At 44.2% G+C, this 20,341-nt stretch overlaps 1 protein-coding gene across 1 annotated transcript in view; it reads left to right on the top strand.

Moving 5' to 3' along the window:
• Positions 1–12,890, top strand: part of grm3 (glutamate receptor, metabotropic 3) — a 47,861-nt gene extending 34,971 nt beyond the window's left edge. The window contains exons 6-12 of the mRNA XM_079501109.1: positions 1,237–1,479; positions 3,236–3,428; positions 4,296–4,605; positions 7,386–7,579; positions 8,469–8,601; positions 10,910–11,087; positions 11,912–12,890. Of these exons, the coding sequence (XP_079357235.1) occupies positions 1,237–1,479; positions 3,236–3,428; positions 4,296–4,605; positions 7,386–7,579; positions 8,469–8,601; positions 10,910–11,087; positions 11,912–11,988 (1,328 nt within the window). The 3' untranslated portion in view covers positions 11,989–12,890. The remainder of the gene's footprint in view (positions 1–1,236; positions 1,480–3,235; positions 3,429–4,295; positions 4,606–7,385; positions 7,580–8,468; positions 8,602–10,909; positions 11,088–11,911) is intronic.
• The last annotated feature ends 7,451 nt before the right edge of the window (positions 12,891–20,341 follow it).

The following is a 20,341-nucleotide window of genomic DNA, read 5'->3' as shown; positions in this document are numbered from 1 at the left end:
AAGTCGTCGGTTAGTAGCGGTGTGTTTTGTCCCTGTTTGACCATGCAGGGGCGTTGGTTTGGGGGGGGGGGGGGTGTTGTAGAGAACGAGGCCGCTTAGACCACTGGTTCCCAGTCGGGACCAATTTGTGGGTCACGGACACATTTTCATGGGTCCCTTTATTTTTTGTTTATTACATTTTGTTTTTAATTATTATTATTAAAAACATTTTCAAATGTTTTTATTTCATGAAGAAATTGAAGAAAAATGAAAGAAATTCGAAAACAAATGTTTTAGAAGTATGGGTAGTGAAAATAGCCCATCTACAAGATCGGCTATATTTTCACTAGGTTTTTACACCAAACGTCTAATTTCTTGAGGTAAATAGTTTGGGAACCTCTGGCTTGCAGATATCACTGCATAGCAGGCATTTACACTAGGCTACTAACTACAGCCCCTGATATCACTGCATAGCAGGCATTTACACTAGGCTACTAACTACAGCCCCGGTAATCGCTGCATAGCAGGCATTTACACTAGGCTACTACAGCCCCTGAGCAAATACAGAGCGGCTACACTACTACAGCCCCTGAGCAAATACAGAGCATTGGTAATGGAAACATTGGTGGTGATTATATGTCCCCATTCAATGTCTCCTGTGGACCACAAAGGCTCAACAGACCAGACCACAGATTATTGTCTCTCCTCGATGCTGCATGCGCTGCTTTAGTGTAAAATAAATCAAAGAGACTGTGCAGGTTTTGTGTGGTTTGGTTTGTTCTTGTGTTGTTATTTTTCATTCTCATCTTAAAGGGCCACTTCACTCCTTTTGCAACCAGATCTTATTTTAATGATGTTTAGGACACAAGAAACACTTTCCTGTGGGTTTTTATGTGTGTAATATGTGTTTTCAGTCATGACGCCATGTTCATGACCAACATTTGTCATGAAAATGTGGACTCACTTCCTTCCCGGACTACAAGTCACACCTCCATGCAGCCTCACCCCTCTCCACAAGGAGGGGCAGTGTGCACCAAAGCATTATGGACGGTCATTGTAGGAATTCAGCTATCCTGTCAAACCCTAGTCAAACACACATGACTTAATTATTTATTTCTCTGGCCATAGGGTGCACATTTCAAATTGTGCTACTGTTATCTACTACAAACTATTAACATTGAGTGACTGCAGTTTCTTCCAGTGGTGAAATGTCCCTTTAACGCCCTCCCACCCCTCACCCCTCACCCCCATCCTCAGCCCCCTTCTCTCCCCCAGGCATTGACACGGTGGTGAAGTTTGACACCCAGGGGGACGGCTTGGGCCGCTACAACATCTTCAGCTACCAGCGTTCCGGCGACCGCTACAGCTACGTGCCCATAGGGGAGTGGATGGAGACTCTGAGCCTGAGCACCGACATGATCCACTGGCCCCACGAGGCTGTGCCCACGTCGCAGTGCAGCGACCCCTGTGCACGCAACGAGATGAAGAAGATGCAGGCAGGTGAGAGGCACCACACCCTGCAGGCACGTGTCGTGACATGAAAGGTATCGAAAGGGGGCATTGAGGTACTTTTAGACGGGCATCGATTAATGCAGACGTTGCCGTCTGGATCAACCAGACTGCTACAGGTCTGCTCATGAGGGGTGCGACAACGCAAACGTAAAAAAAAGTTCTGGTCACGAAGCGAGCACGCGCGCGCGACAATTGTGTGTGTGTGTGTGTGTGTGTGTGTGTGTGTGTGTGTGTGTGTGTGTGTGTGTGTGTGTGTGTGTGTGTGTGTGTGTCTGTGAATGGGTGAATGTAATGCACAATCTACCATGGCATTGGTTGGTGTGTGAATGGGTGAATGTAAAGGTGTGTGAATGGGTGAATGTAATGCACAATCTATGTAAAGCGCTTTGGATAAAAAGCGCTATATAAATGCACCATTTACCATGCAGCATTTACTATGGTGAAAGGAATGCAAATGCCCCCCCCCCCCCTTTCTTTTCCATGCCATACCATACCAACATTCAGCATAAATGTGCTTGTGATAGAAGGCCAATCCAGTCCACCTATGGATCATGAATTGTCTGAAGCAGATTGAATAAATGAAATTGATTAACGAACCCCAGTTCAATGATGCATATAGAGCAGGGGTAGGCAACCTGCTGCTCTAGAGCCGCATGTGGCTCTTAGGCCCTCTCCCGTGGCTCCCAGTTGCTACGGCAAAGAAGTATGAAAAGTAATGAGGTTTTCTTTTCCTTTTTCTTTTCTTTTCTTTTTTTTTTTTTTACATTTTAATAATTGCCTATACACCAGATAAAAATAAGAAACACATTTAATTAAGGAAAATAGAGAATGTATTAATGCTAAAACATCTTTGTTTGTTTTCAACCACCAATGCTGCTGGCTTACTGGTATACTTGATTTGCTTTGAGAAATTGGCAAACAATAAAATGTAATATTGAAAGACCAGAAAAATCACAAATAATTAAAGTTTGCTTTATTAAAGCAAACATATTTTGCGGCTCCAGATAGAATTCTAATACTTTTTGGGACCAAAAATGGCTTTGATAATAAAGGTTGACTACCCCTGATATAGAGCGTTGCAGTCCCGCCCCTTTCATGACAACGTGAGACCCAGAAGTGAATTCCCTGTTCATTTTCTCCATATGCTTTTCAAAAAGTATTTATTTAAAGACCTTTGCGCCGTGGACAAAGCCAACTCCAGTTGTGACAAATCATGACAACAAACACAACATTTTGGGCCAAACAAATAATTACAAAGAAGAAAAACAACAAAAAAAGTGTTGTAACCTGCCTGTAATCATTTCCTGGGCCCTGGTAAGGGGAAGGACTGCGACGCTCTATAGAGCGTCTTTCATGACGACGCCAGGCCCAGGAAATGATTCCCAATGCATTTTTCCCATAGACATTTCAAAAAGTATTTATTTAAAGACGGTTACGTCACGGACAAAGCCAACTCGAGTCGTGACAACTTGTAACCTGCCGTTTTTTTTTTCTTTCTAATTATTTGTTCGGCCCAAAAAACTGTGTTTGTTGTCATGATTTGTCACGACAAGAGTTGGCTTTGTACGAGGCTTAAAAGGTCTTTAAATAAATACTTTTTGAAATGTCTATGAGGAAAATGAACGGAGAATCATTTCCTGGGCCCTGGTAGGGGGCAGGACTGCGACGCTCTATACAGCGCCACTTTAGCAAAGCAGAGTCTGCCATGTTGTTTGTATACTGTATATGCATGGCCACATTCCAGGTGAGTATTGCTGCTGGATCTGCACTGCCTGCGAGCCTCACGAGTACCTGGCTGACGAGTTCACGTGCGCGCCCTGTGCCCCCGGTCAGTGGCCCAACGAGGAGGACCCCACGTCCTGTTACGACCTCCCAGAGGACTACATCATGTGGGAGGACGCCTGGGCCATTGGACCCATCACCATCGCCTGTGTGGGGTGAGTACGATAAGGACGGTTCTAGGTTCAGGTCCAGGGTTAGAGGAGAGGAGAGCAAGCACTCAGTTGAGTAGTTCAAAGTAAGAACGTATTGGTGCACGGTTCTGGCAGAAACAGTCTATAGAAAATTATACCAGCACTCACTTTATATCCAATAGGATTCTTGTTTTGTTTCCAGTTTCCCCCCAGCAGCAACAAACATCGGACATTTCGGCCCTGAGGCCTTCCTCAGCGTTAATGAATAAAGAAACTGGTGTCACTTATAAAGTGGACCTCGGTGCCAGTACCACACACAAAGCGGTCCGAGTGTTCCAAATATCTCTTAATTCATAAATGCAATCAATTCAATAATACAATCTAATTTTCCCACAGGAGGATTACACCAAAAACAAACAAGAAAAACAACAAAACAAAAGTACAAATTACAAGCAATACGGTCAACATTAATTCCATATATATTTTTTAAGACCCATATTTTTAGAAGCCATATTTTTTTTAAAACACCTGGCCAGGTCCAGGATTAGCGTAGCCAGCGCACAGTAGTATTATGTCTATTTTAACCAAATGGAGTAATGGACATATAGTATTGTGTAGTTACCATATATCATAATGTATAAATTATACATTTTCATGTACAGAGTATATGCACGTGACATCATCAAAAACTACTGTCTTGTATGGCCTTGCCCTTGACAGCCCATACATCCAACAGAAAAGTCCTATCTGATTAAATGACGTTTAACAACGTTAAACTCACTTTGCCACTAAATGTGCCACCCAATTTATATATGCGCATACCCTCTATTTCCTGTGTTTTGGATATAGACTTATTTTATCCCCCCTCCCCCCCTCTACACCTATACCCAGGTTCCTGTGTACAGGCCTGGTGTTGTGGGTGTTTGTGCGTCACAACAACACGCCTCTCGTCAAGGCCTCGGGCAGGGAGCTGTGCTACTTCCTGCTGCTGGGGGTCTTCCTGTCCTACGCCATGACCTTCCTCTTCCTGGCCAAGCCCTCGCCCGCCGTCTGTGCCCTGCGGCGCCTCGGCCTGGGCACCTCGTTCGCCGTCTGCTACTCCGCCCTGCTCACCAAGACCAATCGCATCGCCCGGATCTTCAGCGGCGTGAAGGACGGAGGCGGAGTCACGCGCCCACGCTTCATCAGCCCCTCCTCTCAGGTGTGCACGCCGGTCTTAAAGGCCTATTCATACTCCAGTTTAAGGTGATATAGCTTATCACCGCTGTGTAGTTTTCTAAAACTACAACATTACGTCACTCGACCCTGACACATTTCTCTGTTTTTACTTTCCGACAAGCACTCTGGGGCTATCACCTCGTTCACTGATTGGTCTAGACCAGGCTTTCCCAAACTGTGGTGCGCGTGTTATTTAACACAAACATCAAAATCCGGTAAAACACCGTTTTTGTATAGAGTTATGATGAATTCCTGTTCTGTCTATAGAAGTGTCTATTTGTAGGCCTACGTCTCTAAATGTTTTGATGATTTGAACATGGTGGACCCTATTGGAAACAAGTGTAATGCTTAATTGGGTCGTCCACTCCACTCACAGTTAACAGCCTTTGTATTGAGTTTGTGCTTGAAATGTACTGTAATTCTGCAAACTGTTAATACATTCTTCAATCAATCAATCAAAAAGCTGCGTGACTCGAGACGGGAGAGCAGCAGCTCTCTCTCTCTCTCTCTCTCTCTCTCATGTGTGTGTAGTGACATTCCTCCCCACAGCCCCTCCTTTCCAAGTTCCCTCACACATCCAGCATCACAGTTTCAACTCAAGACAAGACATGAAGCCAACTCACATTGTCTGTCCATTATTTGTCCATGCTTTGCAAAGTAAAATCCTCAGGGTGTACTGTAGCATTAGTATTAGTAGGCTGTGTTAACCAGCATAATGAAGAGCTGCGCAGCACAGCGCAAGCCAGGTAATTAACAACACCAGCCAGCTGCAAATGCTTCAGTCTTGATTGTGTGCGTGTGTGTGTGTGTGTGTGTGTGTGTGTGCGGGTCGTGTCATTAGAAAGCCTACTTTCCTTAGTGGACGCACACTGAGCCCCCCACCACACGTGGTGGACGCACACTGAGCCCCCCACCACACGTATAAACGGTACTTTTTGGCCAGAAAGGGATTTTTTTTCACCGGAGGAAAAATATTCTCTATGAGGCAGTTCTCTGGGCAATATCGGTAGAGGGCGCATTCGAGTTGGTTTTGCAGGCACTGGGGTTTGGCATCTGAACCAGAGGGAGGGCCTCGACTCAAAACTGGAGTATGTATGAGCCTTGAGTGTCTGATAGCAGCTGTGCTTGAGGTGGACAGATGGGAGGACGATAGGTGGATGGATGGATAGATGATGCCCCGGATGTTGTATAGCATTGTAAGCAGTGGTGAAAAAAGTACTCACGTTTTGTACTTACTGTAAGTAAAAGTGTTGATACTGAAAAGAAGTACTCTGTTACAAGTAAAAGTCCAGAATTCAAAATGTACTTGAGTAAAAGTACAAAGGTAAAGTATTGGCATTAAAATGTAGCCTACTTGAAGTGCCAAAAGTAAAAAATAGTTCAGAATGTCCAATTTCAAGTTTTCAAATTGTTCGAAATGTATAGGGTTGAAGTGGTTAATGTATGTTTTGTAATAATAATCAAGTATCTACAAAGTAACTAGTAGTAACTAAAGTTTTCAAATACATGTAGTGGAGTAAAAGTACAATATTTGGATCTGAGATGTAGTGGAGTAGAAGTAAAAGTACTTCAAATTGGTAATTATTCCATAAAGTTAAGGTACCTCAAGTACAGTATTTAAGTAAATGTATACTTAGTACGTTACAGTTACACCACTGATTGTAAGCAGGGGGGGGCACTGACAGTCAGATGACTGATGAATGGATGGTTCGATCAAATTGTAGATATGTGGATATGTGGTGCTTTAATGGGTCAATGGATCAATTAAAGCACTGTTTCCCAAACAGTGGTTCTGGACCCATTTGTGAGTTACGGACCATTTTTTATGGGTCAGGACTCGAGTACAAATAAAATTTTCTTTTCCTACATTTAAAAATAATAAAATATATATTTCAAAAGGTTTTTTGGTTTAATAAAAACTATTTATTTATTTATTTTTCATTCAAATAAACGTATAAATTGTAAAACAAACAAGCAAATCTAAGAAATTCCATCAATTAGAAAATATAATTAAATAGTAATGAAAATAGCCGATCTTACAAGCTCTCAATGTGGCACGAAGCTACGCATTGTGCACTTGTAAATCTGCTTTTTTCACTAGTTTGGGTCCCCGGGCAAACGTCTAATCTCTCTTTTGGGTCTCGACCTGAAAAGTTTGGGAACCACCAGTTACAGACCTTGGTGTTTATCTGTCTCAGCCTCATATCGGTGCAGCTGGTAACGGTGTCTCTCTCTCTCTGTCCAGGTGTTTATCTGTCTCAGCGGCAGCCTCATATCGGTGCAGTTGGTAACGGTGTCTCTCTCTATGTCTCCAGGTGTTTATCTGTCTCAGCCTCATCTCAGTGCAGTTGGTAACGGTGTCTCTCTCTCTATGTCTCCAGGTGTTTATCTGTCTCAGCCTCATCTCGGTGCAGCTGGTAACGGTGTCTCTCTCTCTGTCCAGGTGTTTATCTGTCTCAGTCTCATCTCGGTGCAGCTGGTAACGGTGTCTCTCTCTCTCTATGTCTCCAGGTGTTTATCTGTCTCAGCCTCATCTCGGTGCAGCTGGTAACGGTGTCTCTCTCTCTGTCCAGGTGTTTATCTGTCTCAGCCTCATCTCGGTGCAGCTGGTAACGGTGTCTCTCTCTCTGTCCAGGTGTTTATCTGTCTCAGCCTCATATCGGTGCAGCTGGTAACGGTGTCTCTCTCTCTGTCCATGTGTTTATCTGTCTCAGCCTCATCTCGGTGCAGCTGGTAACGGTGTCTCTCTCTCTATGTCTCCAGGTGTTTATCTGTCTCAGCCTCATCTCGGTGCAGCTGGTAACGGTGTCCGTGTGGCTGCTGCTGGAGGTTCCTGGGACGCGGCGCTTCACGCTGCCAGAGAGACGGCAGACGGTCATCCTCAAGTGTAACGTGCGGGACTCCAGCATGCTGCTGTCCCTCAGCTACGACGTGCTCCTGGTCATCCTGTGTACCGTGTAAGGCTCACACGTTTTCATTCAGTATTTTTTTATTTATACGTTTATTTGCACAGGACAGCACAGACACTATGGACACTACACATACAATGCAATGTAAATATGCCGGATTAAGCAAGGATGCTATAATTTCCATCCGTAGTCCCCAGACACAAAACAGGTATTAAACAAAACAAATGAGAGCACATATAAACATTATAAGGGGGTACAAACAAGAGAGAAAAAACAACAGTAAATTACCTAGTAAGTAATGACCTAAAATCAGGGGTCATCGCCATGCTGGCCTGTGGTGGACATTTTTGTCTAGATTTTTGTCTGAATGACCATAACAAGGTCTGTAACTCTGAGAGTGTATACAAATGGAACCAAATGGTCCCGTAAGAGTCCATTTGGTTCCATTTGTACACTCAAGAGTTAAGGGGCAAGCGGGTCCTTGCAAATTAAACTTTAGAGAACCACTAGCTACAACTAAAAAGGCAATGCATTGCTCAAAAAGGGAAAAAGGTATAATCCTCACCGAACCTTCAAGTCAGTAGGCCACAAGAGGTTCCTCTCTCTCCAAAAGCTCTGAATTGATTCAGAGCTAAACCCTCAGAAATGTTTCTTGATCAAACTTTCCTTCTTCAGATCTCAAAGTTTTCTGGCCCCACCAATCAATTTCAATATCAATTTCAACCATATTTTAACCAATATATTCCCTTGCTATCACCCAGTATGTTATGTTTCATTGTCTTTCGAAACTCATACCAGGACAGGAAATACATTTCTCCATAGGTCTAAACCTGATCTATAATGCAATAGGCCTACCAAAGAATTGGGAAAGCAGATCATAGTTCACTTGGCCACATCTTTCATTTGTCTATAAGCTTTGATTGTCCACGATGTTTAGGTATGCGTTCAAGACCAGGAAGTGCCCGGAGAACTTCAACGAGGCCAAGTTCATTGGATTCACCATGTACACCACCTGTATCATCTGGCTGGCGTTTCTCCCCATCTTTTATGTTACATCTAGTGACTACAGAGTAAGGTCTCACACACACACACACACACACACACACACACACACACACACACACACACACACACACACACACACACACACACACACACGCACACGCACACACACACACAGGGGCGGCAGTGGCTCAGGGGTAGAGTGACCAGATGGTTCCCAGTTCGATCCCGGGCTCCCCCAGAGTTAGTGTTGAAGTGTCCTTGAGCAAGGCTCTGAACCCCTAATTGCTCCCGATGTGCAGGTTGGTGCCTTGCATGGTTTCCTCCGGCATCGGTGTATGAATGGGTGAATGAAATGCACAATCTCGGGGCACGGTGGCACAGTTGGTAGTGCTGTCGCCTCACAGCTAGAAGGTCCTGTGTTCGATTCCCGCTCGGGACACTGTGGGTGCTGGCGGTGTGTTTCCTCCTCTGTGTCATCATTGCCCATTTACCGCACGCACGCACGCACGCACGCACGCACGCACGCACGCACGCACGCACAGAGAGAGAGATATGCTTGCGCTGTATCGTCAAAGTGTAATCCTGCTAGCAGGAGTCGTATGCTGCAGTGCAGTGATGACATACAGACAGGATCTGTCGCGTTGCATTGCTCATACGTCTAGCTTTAACAGCAAGAGGGGTGACTTTTCACCCCACCCACCAAAATCTTACTTAGGCCTACTTATATAGAAAACTTTTAAATACACACACACACACACACACACACACACACACACACACACACACACACACACACACACACACACACAGATATGCATACCTGGTACACATGCCTACATATCATTCGATGTGCTTTATTATCCACAAGGGAGAATGGTTTTGCTCGGGTCAATGCATATTATAAATATGTTCAACAAGACCATACATAAATATACCCCACAGTCATGTTATGTAGGCATTCGTGCACATACAATATATTCATCCATTCAAGTGCACATACAGATGCTTGCACAGTGTACACTACAGACACGCATGCACGCGCGCGCACACACACACACACACACACACACACACACACACACACACACACACACACACACACACACACACACACACACACACACACACACACACACACATCCACAGTGAGGACTTAACTACTACAGTCCTATTTTATACTTTCAGTCAATCTACAAGCTCACAATGCATCGGTCCAAGACGCAATTCCACAATTATTGGAAAATTGTGGAATTTGTTTTCACTTTACTATAATGAATTGCCCGCCATGTTCTTTATTTCCACACTTATCTAGATTTAGATAAAGCCCATAGTAAGCCATATACAGTAAAGACAACTTTAAAGGTGTGCATGCATACACCTGTCTACACTGGCAGTCAATAACCAAGAAGGAAACATCTCATTTAGCTTACTGGCCTTTTTGTGTTTATCCAGCAAATGGTTTAATAGCACCATAAATCACTCAAACTCAAGTTAAAGCTTCCTTTGAGACACAACAAAGTTTGGCTTTTGTGGTCCCTGCTGATTTTATTGATCCACTTTCCACACATCATATATTGATCATCTCTGGTTTATAAACGGCTATTCTCTCACTCAACAGTCCCAGGAGAGAATCGGTGGATTCTGGATCTATCCGTTATCTACTATATTTCTCATTCGGTTTCATTCATCGTGCATTATGGATAAAGCATTCTGTAACTCCAAAGGGGGCGATGGGAATGTTACATATTACATAGTGTACTGTTATCAGTATCACCCTTGGCAACAAGAACATCGATAGTTCACATCGATCGAAGTTTACATTTTAACGCATCTGTGAGTTTAACCTGCCTAGAACGGGAACCGGCCTACAAGGGAATGATGCAAGTCACGAATAATGCATTGGAAATTGGGAATACATGCCCCACCCAGTTATACAATACACATTGTACCCGTGTCAGAGTAACCATTGTACCTGTCTGTCCCTTTTATGCCCACATATGCAGTTCTGGGTCAGGCACAGCCAAATATGAAGTCTATAGGCCAATTTATGACATCATATTCATGACATCAGCGTACACCATATGGGGATTTTCTGATTTATCCAAATGTGTTGGAGATCCGCTGATTCGACTTACTTCCCACTAGACGTGACGCATTTTGCCCTCAGGTCCTCAGCTCCTCACCCAATCCACATGCCGAGTTTGAAGTCGGTCAATAGACATAGTGGTCGGATTAGATCAGTGTCTCTGTATCAAACTTTTATTACTTTACAAATGAATGTTCATCTTTTATTTAAGAGTTCCTTGTGACTGGCTTGAAGTTTGAAGTGTCGTGACTTGACTTCCCAAACGTTTGGTCCCTCTCCTCCTCCAGGTTCAGACCACCACCATGTGCATCTCGGTGAGTCTCAGTGGCTTCGTGGTGCTGGGCTGCATGTTCGCTCCCAAGGTCCACATCATCATGTTCCAGCCTCAGAAGAACGTGACCAGCCTCAGGCTAAACGCCAACCGCTTCAGTGTCAGCGGAGCCAACACCACGTATGCATCCCATGGTAGGTCACATATCGCTGCTCACTCACACACAGCAGTGGTTCTCAGAGTGGGGACCAGGGCACATGACTCGAATGTTATCAACCGATAATAACCAGTAGGTTACTTATCAAGATGATCTTAGCGACCTACTGCATGTATACTGGGAGCCTACTGGCTGCGATCAGGAAACACTTACGTGGCCGGTTAAGACTGATATGAGGTTAGGGGACTTACGTGGCCAGTTAAGACTGATATGAGGTTAGGGGACTTACGTGGCCGGTTAAGACTGATAAGGGTTAGGGGACTTACGTGGCCGGTTAAGACTGATATGAGGTTAGGGGACTTACGTGGCCAGTTAAGACTGATATGAGGTTAGGGAACTTACGTGGCCAGTTAAGACTGATATGAGGTTAGGGGACTTACGTGGCCGGTTAAGACTGATATGAGGTTAGGGGACTTACGTGGCCGGTTAAGACTGATATGAGGTTAGGGGACTTACGTGGCCGGTTAAGACTGATATGAGGTTAGGGGACTTACGTGGCCGGTTAAGACTGATATGAGGTTAGGGGACTTACGTGGCCGGTTAAGACTGATATGAGGTTAGGGGACTTACGTGGCCAGTTAAGACTGATATGAGGTTAGGGGACTTACGTGGAGACTTAACGTGGACTTACATTTTGAACATTTCAGACCGTAACAATCTTCTTTTTATAGGGGTCCCCGGCACAAAATATTTTCAAATGTTTGAATATGGCTTAAGTAGCTAAACAATAATGAGATTTCTGTCTGGGCATGATTATCTGATTATCTTCCACCTTCCTCTCTCTTTCTCTATGTCTATCAGCTTCTGTGAGCGCCCACTACGTTCCGACGGTGTGCAACGGCAGAGAAATCGTCGACTCAACCACCTCGTCCCTGTGATCACACCCTAGCCCCGCTCCCCAAACATGAACCGTCTAAGACTGTTAGTCCGTCCGAGAACGATGTCCACATTCCACCATCGTTCCCAATCCTACGCGTGCACACACACACACACACACACACACACACACACACACACACACACACACACACATGCACGCACACGTGCACAGAAACAAATACCATCCTCGTGGACTAGAACTGTATCGTTTCATGGTATGTAGAAAGTGTGTAACTATGATTAAATTATTTTCTATGGATGTACATAATACAGGGAAAATATTGTAAGTAGAGAAACAAAAGAACAAAAAAAAAACGTTTCTATAGGAGGAATTTTTTGGAGCCTTTTGTTTTTTTGATAGCTTTGTTATGATGCTGTGTATATAGAGACACACCTTCGGTCATGGTTATTGACGGGGTATTGGGGTGTGGGAGGGTTTCGAACCCACCTCACCTGCAATATCACCACAATGTTTTTATTCGATTTCTCACCTTACTTTTTTTTGTAGGTCTCATTGTTATAACTGATTGCGTATATGCATTTCTACGGTGCATCTGTACATTTGTAAAAATATATATATGATAATCCTGATGGTTTAAACAGCACAACATTGACAGTATTATAATAACCCTAGAATGAGTGTGGGTGAAACAATGAGTTGGATAGCTTAGAATGGCTAGAATGCCGAAGTGTACAAAACAAAAAGTGTACAAAAAGAAATCATTGACTCAATACTGTGGCAGAACATCGTCGTTGTATTTTTCTCTCTGTGGAGGAGAATTGATCTGTCATCGTGGTAGATGTGCTTTGCATCCTGTCATAGATCCGTCTAAAGACACCCATTGTGGCTGTTTCTGGGTGATTATGTCTTGCTTTTTGATACAGATTGATTGTTTGATTTGGTTTTATACTTCAAAATCCTGGAATCCCTTTATTGAAAATGGCCATAGATCCAGACATGTGTTTGCCAAAGGGGGCCCAGTGTGTTCACTATACTCCCACGCTCAAACTACCATTGTGTTGTGATGACAAGAAAGAATAATAGGCCGGCAATTGTACAAGCACGTCAAATTGCACTTGTTTCGCATCAAAGCGACATTACAGTACCAATAGACCCACAAGTCAGTCTCTATAAGCTTCGTTCAATAGAGACTGACGACGATATCCAAGCTTTTGTTACTAAAACTGGTTGGAAACAATGAAAGAGTTCTGTATTCCGGAACAAATCCAAAGTGCTTAGTGTGATCCTTCATATTGTGACACTGACATAATTGGTTTCCAAAGCAGTTTGTTATAGCGGCCGTTCTCAACACTGTGCTAGCAACTACCAGACGTATCGGTATGAGATCTCCGGTCGCAAGACTAGTACCGTGATTGTTCGTTAAACAAAGGAAAGTGGTGTCTTATTTAGCAAATTATGGATTCACTCAAATAATTTGAGCAAAGTAAAACAAAAAAACAACATACTTTTCTAGCAGTCTATTTTGATGAATACACACTGAATTGTCTTTAAAACCAGCAGCAGGAGGGTGGTTTGTCCGTGTATATTGTGTCCCATAGATAGATAGATACAGTATGTTTTGAGTATGGCTATGTGCCTTAATGTGCGTTTGGTAGCGCTCCTCATAGAGGTTCCACTTAGACGTGAGCCAGAGATCTGCAGTGTATACATCACTAAACATAAATGTAAAAGTGGCCTCAATTGACATGTGTAGCCTACAAAGGCAACATCGCCCAAGTTAGTAGTACAACATTATGTTGATTGTTTACGTGAGAGAATGTGGACAGAGCTACAGTGAATCCTGAAAGTGTGTGATGATTCTCCACCCAACTTCTTTCTTTTAACACTAATTATGCTAATGACGTGTATACACGTCTTTTCTAGTTCAGGTCCTTTCTAATGATATCAAAACGAGATTGCTGTATTTAAAAAAGAAATTACCTTTCCTTCTTCAGCGATCCTAGACCTGTTTCGCGCATGCGCACTGCCGTTCACTTCCTTGTTTAAGGCCCGACTAAAGTGTCTCTTTACTCTAAATCTACGGCGCTCTCCATTGTTTTGATCAAAACAGCAATGTTGTGTTCATTTCTGACTTAACCTAGCATCTCGTTGGAATATAAACGCTTCTAGAGAGACTTTAGATTAGTGACAACGCGGGGTATAGTAACGGAAGATTATGCCTCCCCGTTTTGGGGGGTAATGGAAGGCGGGGCTTTTCAGAGTAAAATCTGCCTCACCTGCTTGACACTCTTTATTATGAAAAATTCCCCGGCAAAAGAAGTATATCAAATCAAGGCCTGGACCCCTGGCGTCTCTCTCTCTCTCCTAAGCCAAAAAACAAATCTTCTAAAAGTTTATCAACCAGAAGTGGAGGGAGATTTCTCGCAGACATTATTAGTGCGTTCATATGTACGCTAATAAGGAGATCCGGGGTCCGGATGTTGTGCATTGCATTTAACAGCTAAGTTATACAGTATGGAGGTGCAACCAACGATTTTCGTCGAAGAATATCAAGTCTGGAGATATAAGGTGATATGACCACCAACTATAAACTAAGTAAAAAATAATAATGTAAATGTCGTTTTTTAGGTGAAAATATGGTATTTCAACATTTTTATCAACTTTAAACTCATTATTCACAAAATTTGGTCCAAAAAAAGGCCTCTCTCTTAGGCCTGATTTATACTTAGTCGCGTGCCGGTGTCGAACTAAGTATTAAAACTACAAGCTCAAAACTTGTGTTGAAAACCCTTAGGCCAAATAAGAGAGGGATGGAGGACGAGAATCTCACACAGAATGGCTAGTTCAGATCTTTGGATCTTTGTTAGGAAATACTTGCCATTAATATAGTCATTCCAAAGGTATTAATTGAGTCCTGTGGTTGGAGTTCTGGTCTGGTTTTGGTGAACATTCAGTAGTTCCAGTCATTTTGGTCATTAAAAATAAATGAATCCACAAAACTACAGTCTACAGTTTGACCTATTTCAACCATATAGTGCAAATTTAGTTCAACTTTGACCCCTCTGTCACATGGAACTATGTACTATGCCAGCAGCATCACAAAACCACAGTTCCATGTGACAGAGGGGTCAAAGTTGAACGAAGGTTTTGTGGATTCATGTATTTTTAATGAGTGGCCCCCAGACCCCCATCAAATGACCGGAACTACTGAATATTCACCAAAACCAGACCAGAACTCCAACCACAGCACTCAGAGAATCAATTAATACCTTTTGTACAACTATATTAATGGCAAGTATTTCCTACAGCTTTAAGTCCAAAAATCTGAATTAAGCATTTAAGACAAAGTCACTGACTCTGCGACTCGAGGTGTACAGTTTACGCACGCCATGTGCGTGCATGTGCTAAATCTGTTGATATTGGGAGGCACAGAGTAACAGCTGGCAAATGGGCGATTCCTGAGAGGCTTGTGCGAGTGAGCCATGCATACACAAAGAATACGCAAAGAGTCCACAACCATCAGCTGCTGTATTCAGCGTGGCCAAGATGCCTCACATCTTATCAAACCCGCTATAAGCGCAATCCGTCTCTCCTTCTGTATGCGATCAGAAAGAAAAGCCTCTTACAGGAGAAAATGATGCAATGTGGCTGTGAAAGAATGGAGCAATGGTAGGAAAACGCACAAAATTACAAACAAAATGATCAAGTGATGTCACAAAGAGACACTGAAAGAGAGTGGCAATGGAATGGAAGTGCTTGTGACAGCCACAGCACAAGCAGAGAGGAGGTGCGGACAAGTTCAGTATGCCATGATTTACATCATGAGCCTGTGACTCCCTCTGCCAGTTTTCTTTTTCTGTACTCTAACAAGTTTTGGTTAAAACCTACATATATTCAGCTGAAATTGTTCAGAAGAACAGAGGTATGACCACTGTTATATCAGAATGTTTCATCAGACGTGAAGATTGCATTCCTTCTGAAGCGTGACTGGTATGACCACAGCACTCTGAAGCACCCCAGTCCTGTTCTGGTTTGTGTCTGTGCCCTGCTGTGGCCAGGGCTTTTCACCAACCTGCACCTTCTTGGTACAGGTCCCTGTCCCAAGAGCACTCTGGGTGATTGACACACCAAACGACAGAGCGAGAAATGAATTGGAAAATGAAATGCTTGAGTTGCATGGAGTTGTGGGAAGAGTGTGTGTGTGTGTGTGTGTGTGTGTGTGTGTGTGTGTGTGTGTGTGTGTGTGTGTGTGTGTGTGTGTGTGTGTGTGTGTGTGTGTGTGTGTGTGTGTGTGTGTGTGTGTGTGTGTGTGTGTGTGTGTGTGTGTGTGTGTGCAGAAGGAGGGGAGAGAGAGGAAGAATGCTGCAGCAGAGCAGAGTGTTGGATTATGTAAAGAACTCCCACGGCCCAGAAGTCACAGCCGCTTCTCCTGGAAGCTTAAAGCATCCCAGAGATTCGCTGGCTTTGTTAGCAGGAGGCTTAGCTCTTCATTGGCCGACCCTGCTCCCACAAGATACTCCCCGCATGTCAGGTTGCTACAGACAACCGCTCCCACATCTGTTGCCCGAATGTCGGCATCGGACAAGAAGGGCACTCACTGCCCCTGAGGAGTCATTCACGGACAATTTGTTTAAAATATCTATTCTTTTGGATGAACAAAATGAAATAAATCACTTCCTGAATATGTAGGTTGATTTACATTTTTTGATTAGCTGAACAAATACTAATCATTGGCCTGCTAGCAGCGTGCACAAGATGAACATTGTCTCCAATAAGCTCCTTGAGAAAGGAGCTCTGTTCGTCATGGATATATATCTCCCCTCTGTGACTGACTGTATCCCTTCAAACAAATGACTTGAGTCAGTGAACGAAACAACTTATGACATCATTCACTGAACGAAACTATGATCTTGTTCGCTGAACATTTTGATTCGGTCTTCGACTCAGGGACTGTGTATTCCTACGCTATATAAATGGACTGTTGACTATTTTGCTCAGTGAACGAAATCTGATCCTGGATCCTCTCTCACCCAGTCCGTTCAGTGACGCCGATCTCAGAGGGAAATCACTTTGCCACAGCAGCAACACAGAATAGATAGAATAAAATAGACTTTATTTTGCCATTTGCACAAGTGCATAGGAAATGGGCTCCCAGGGTCAGCATTAAAAAAGGGACAGGTATAAGAAAAAACATACAATCCTAGAATAAATAAATAACTGATTCATAATCTACCTAAAACAATGCATATTCAGTTCATCTATCATGATAGAATAAATAAGTAAAGTGCTTCATAATCTGCCTAAAAACAGTGCATAATTCTGTTCATCTTTCATGATTCAGTTCATATTGACTACCGTCCCTAATGTCCTCGGCTACTAGTCGCACAGTAGCAGGGAAACAAACTGTTAGAGAAGCGTGTTGTGTGGGTGGAGATACTCTCTGGCCGGTGGTGTCTCAGGTTGTATCCTGAGATACTCTCTGTCCGGTGGTGTCTCAGGTTGTGTCCTGAGATACTCTCTGTCCGGTGGTGTCTCAGGTTGTGTCCTGAGATACTCTCTGGCCGGTGGTGTCTCAGGTTGTGTCCTGAGATACCCTCTGGCCGGTGGTGTCTCAGGTTGTGTCCTGAGATACTCTCTGGCCGGTGGTGTCTCAGGTTGTGTCCTGAGATACTCTCTGGCCGGTGGTGTCTCAGGTTGTGTCCTGAGATACTCTCTGGCCGGTGGTGTCTCAGGTTGTGTCCTGAGATACCCTCTGGCCGGTGGTGTCTCAGGTTGTGTCCTGAGATACCCTCTGGCCGGTGGTGTCTCAGGTTGTGTCCTGAGATACCCTCTGGCCGGTGGTGTCTCAGGTTGTGTCCTGAGATACTCTCTGGCCGGTGGTGTCTCAGGTTGTGTCCTGAGATACCCTCTGGCCGGTGGTGTCTCAGGTTGTGTCCTGAGATACTCTCTGTCCAGTGGTGTCTCAGGTTGTGTCCTGAGATACTCTCTGTCCGGTGGTGTCTCAGGTTGTGTCCTGAGATACTCTCTGGCCGGTGGTGTCTCAGGTTGTGTCCTGAGATACTCTCTGGCCGGTGGTGTCTCAGGTTGTGTCCTGAGATACTCTCTGGCCGGTGGTGTCTCAGGTTGTGTCCTGAGATACTCTCTGTCCGGTGGTGTCTCAGGTTGTATCCTGAGATACTCTCTGGCCGGTGGTGTCTCAGGTTGTGTCCTGAGATACTCTCTGTCCGGTGGTGTCTCAGGTTGTGTCCTGAGATACTCTCTGGCCGGTGGTGTCTCAGGTTGTGTCCTGAGATACTCTCTGGCCGGTGGTGTCTCAGGTTGTATCCTGAGATACTCTCTGTCCGGTGGTGTCTCAGGTTGTATCCTGAGATACTCTCTGGCCGGTGGTGTCTCAGGTTGTGTCCTGAGATACTCTCTGTCCGGTGGTGTCTCAGGTTGTGTCCTGAGATACTCTCTGGCCGGTGGTGTCTCAGGTTGTATCCTGAGATACTCTCTGTCCGGTGGTGTCTCAGGTTGTATCCTGAGATACTCTCTGGCCGGTGGTGTCTCAGGTTGTGTCCTGAGATACTCTCTGGCCGGTGGTGTCTCAGGTTGTGTCCTGAGATACTCTCTGGCCGGTGGTGTCTCAGGTTGTGTCCTGAGTCCCTCCACATGAACAGAGAGTGAGCAGGTGTGTGTGTACATTGTGTCCATGGCAGGGAGATTTGATCCAATAATTCTCTCCACACTCGTTGCAGCGATTTCAATCCTCTCAGCTTGGGTAGTGTTTTCAAACCACACCGTGATAGCGCTGATGAGGATGCTTTCGAGGAGTCCTCTGTAGGCCAGAGTTAGGGGCTGAGGACCATGTCCGGCCTTCTTCAGCAACCTAATAAAGTACAGCCGCAATGAGAGTGTGGCAACGAGAATGTGAGTCAGCAATTCATGGCAGAACAAAATATACTGTATATGAATATCAAGAAAATTATGAATAGCAGTAAAATAATGTGAATTACATTCATAAATATGAAAATATCAAAAATCACACCCGTGTGAAGTGAGGGGCGCTCTTATGATCTTACAACATCGAGGAGGGAATTCGGTATAGCTTGGAGCAGCTATAAATGTTACTTTATTCAATGGTCATCTAATCCAGCTAGGGGTTCTCAAAGTGTTGATGTGGCCATTTCTCGCAACCCCCGCCCCGCCCCGCCCGCCTCCCCCCTCCCCACCACCAATACAAATAGACGTTTTTCAATATCCTTAATAATTGAAAAAATACGTCATAAATAGTTACTGAAACCAGATATAATCATTAAGGAAAGTGTATGCATGCACTATGTGTACTATGTAAACCTTACATTTCCATTTTTCAGCCATTCAGTTTTTTGAAAATTATTTGGGGACCCCCCAAAATAATTTCGGGACCCCCGAGGGGTCGCGACCGCCAGCTTGAGAACCCCTGATCTAATCCATCTAATCCAAGTCTAACTCATGTTGCTATGATTAGTAATGATGATGTAAAACAAACGGTTTAAATTCTCTTTATTGTTAATGGGATTTATTGTTTGTGTTAGTGACTAAACAAACACATCTCTTCATTGTCAATGGCGTTTTTAAAACAAACATTGACCTAAAAACAAACATTAAACCTGTATAGAGGCCCTCAAAAATACAGTGAATAAGTATGCACAGCCTCAGTTCCCTTTACTGCGAGTCTGAAGACCGTGAGATCCCATTCTAACACAAGGAGAGGGTCGTGCTCCAAGTTTGTCAGGGAAATTTCCCTTTTCTGTTCACTAGTTGAACCAGTTGAATTGACCATTCGACTGCATGTGCTTCAGCTCAGTGAGTGGGACTCTAGAGGTCACTCTGTTCAAGCACTGAAACGGTTTAGCAAACTCATTCTAATGATTCAGTCCAGCACTGAAAACAACGAGCCATCAGTGTCCTGCAAGAGTAAAGGGAAAATGGGAGCCGCTTGTTCTAAATTGGCGCTGAGTGCATGAGGGACTTGGCCGTGCATGCGTAAGGTCCAACACTCCCAATACCAACTTTGAATGGCGACACAAATAGAGCACTTAACCCGGGTTCTCCTCTTGGTTAATCCGGAGACCTGTCTGTCTTTCTGTCTCGCTCTCTCTTTCTCACTACCCCTCACCTCTCTCAACCTTACCCCTTGCCACTCCTGTTCACCTCATTTTACTCTTGTGTGTGAAACTTTGCTGTCGCGTCGCCAAGACCACCTAAACTAGGCCAACAGATTGTTAGCTCGGTTCTCTGTGCCCGCTGCCAACACAAGCCAAGGCACCAGTGAGTGAGTGGCCTTGAGGAGATGGGAAAAAAGGATAAGAGGGGAAGGTATAGACAAAGGATCTGGAGAGCTCCTGCAAATGCATGCCTCGATTTAC

Source organism: Electrona antarctica, assembly GCF_951216825.1.
Source record: "Electrona antarctica genome assembly, chromosome: 5".
NCBI lineage: Eukaryota > Metazoa > Chordata > Actinopteri > Myctophiformes > Myctophidae > Electrona > Electrona antarctica.
The sequence above is the reverse complement of the archived record's forward strand: the minus strand, read 5'-3'. Positions and strand labels throughout refer to the sequence as shown.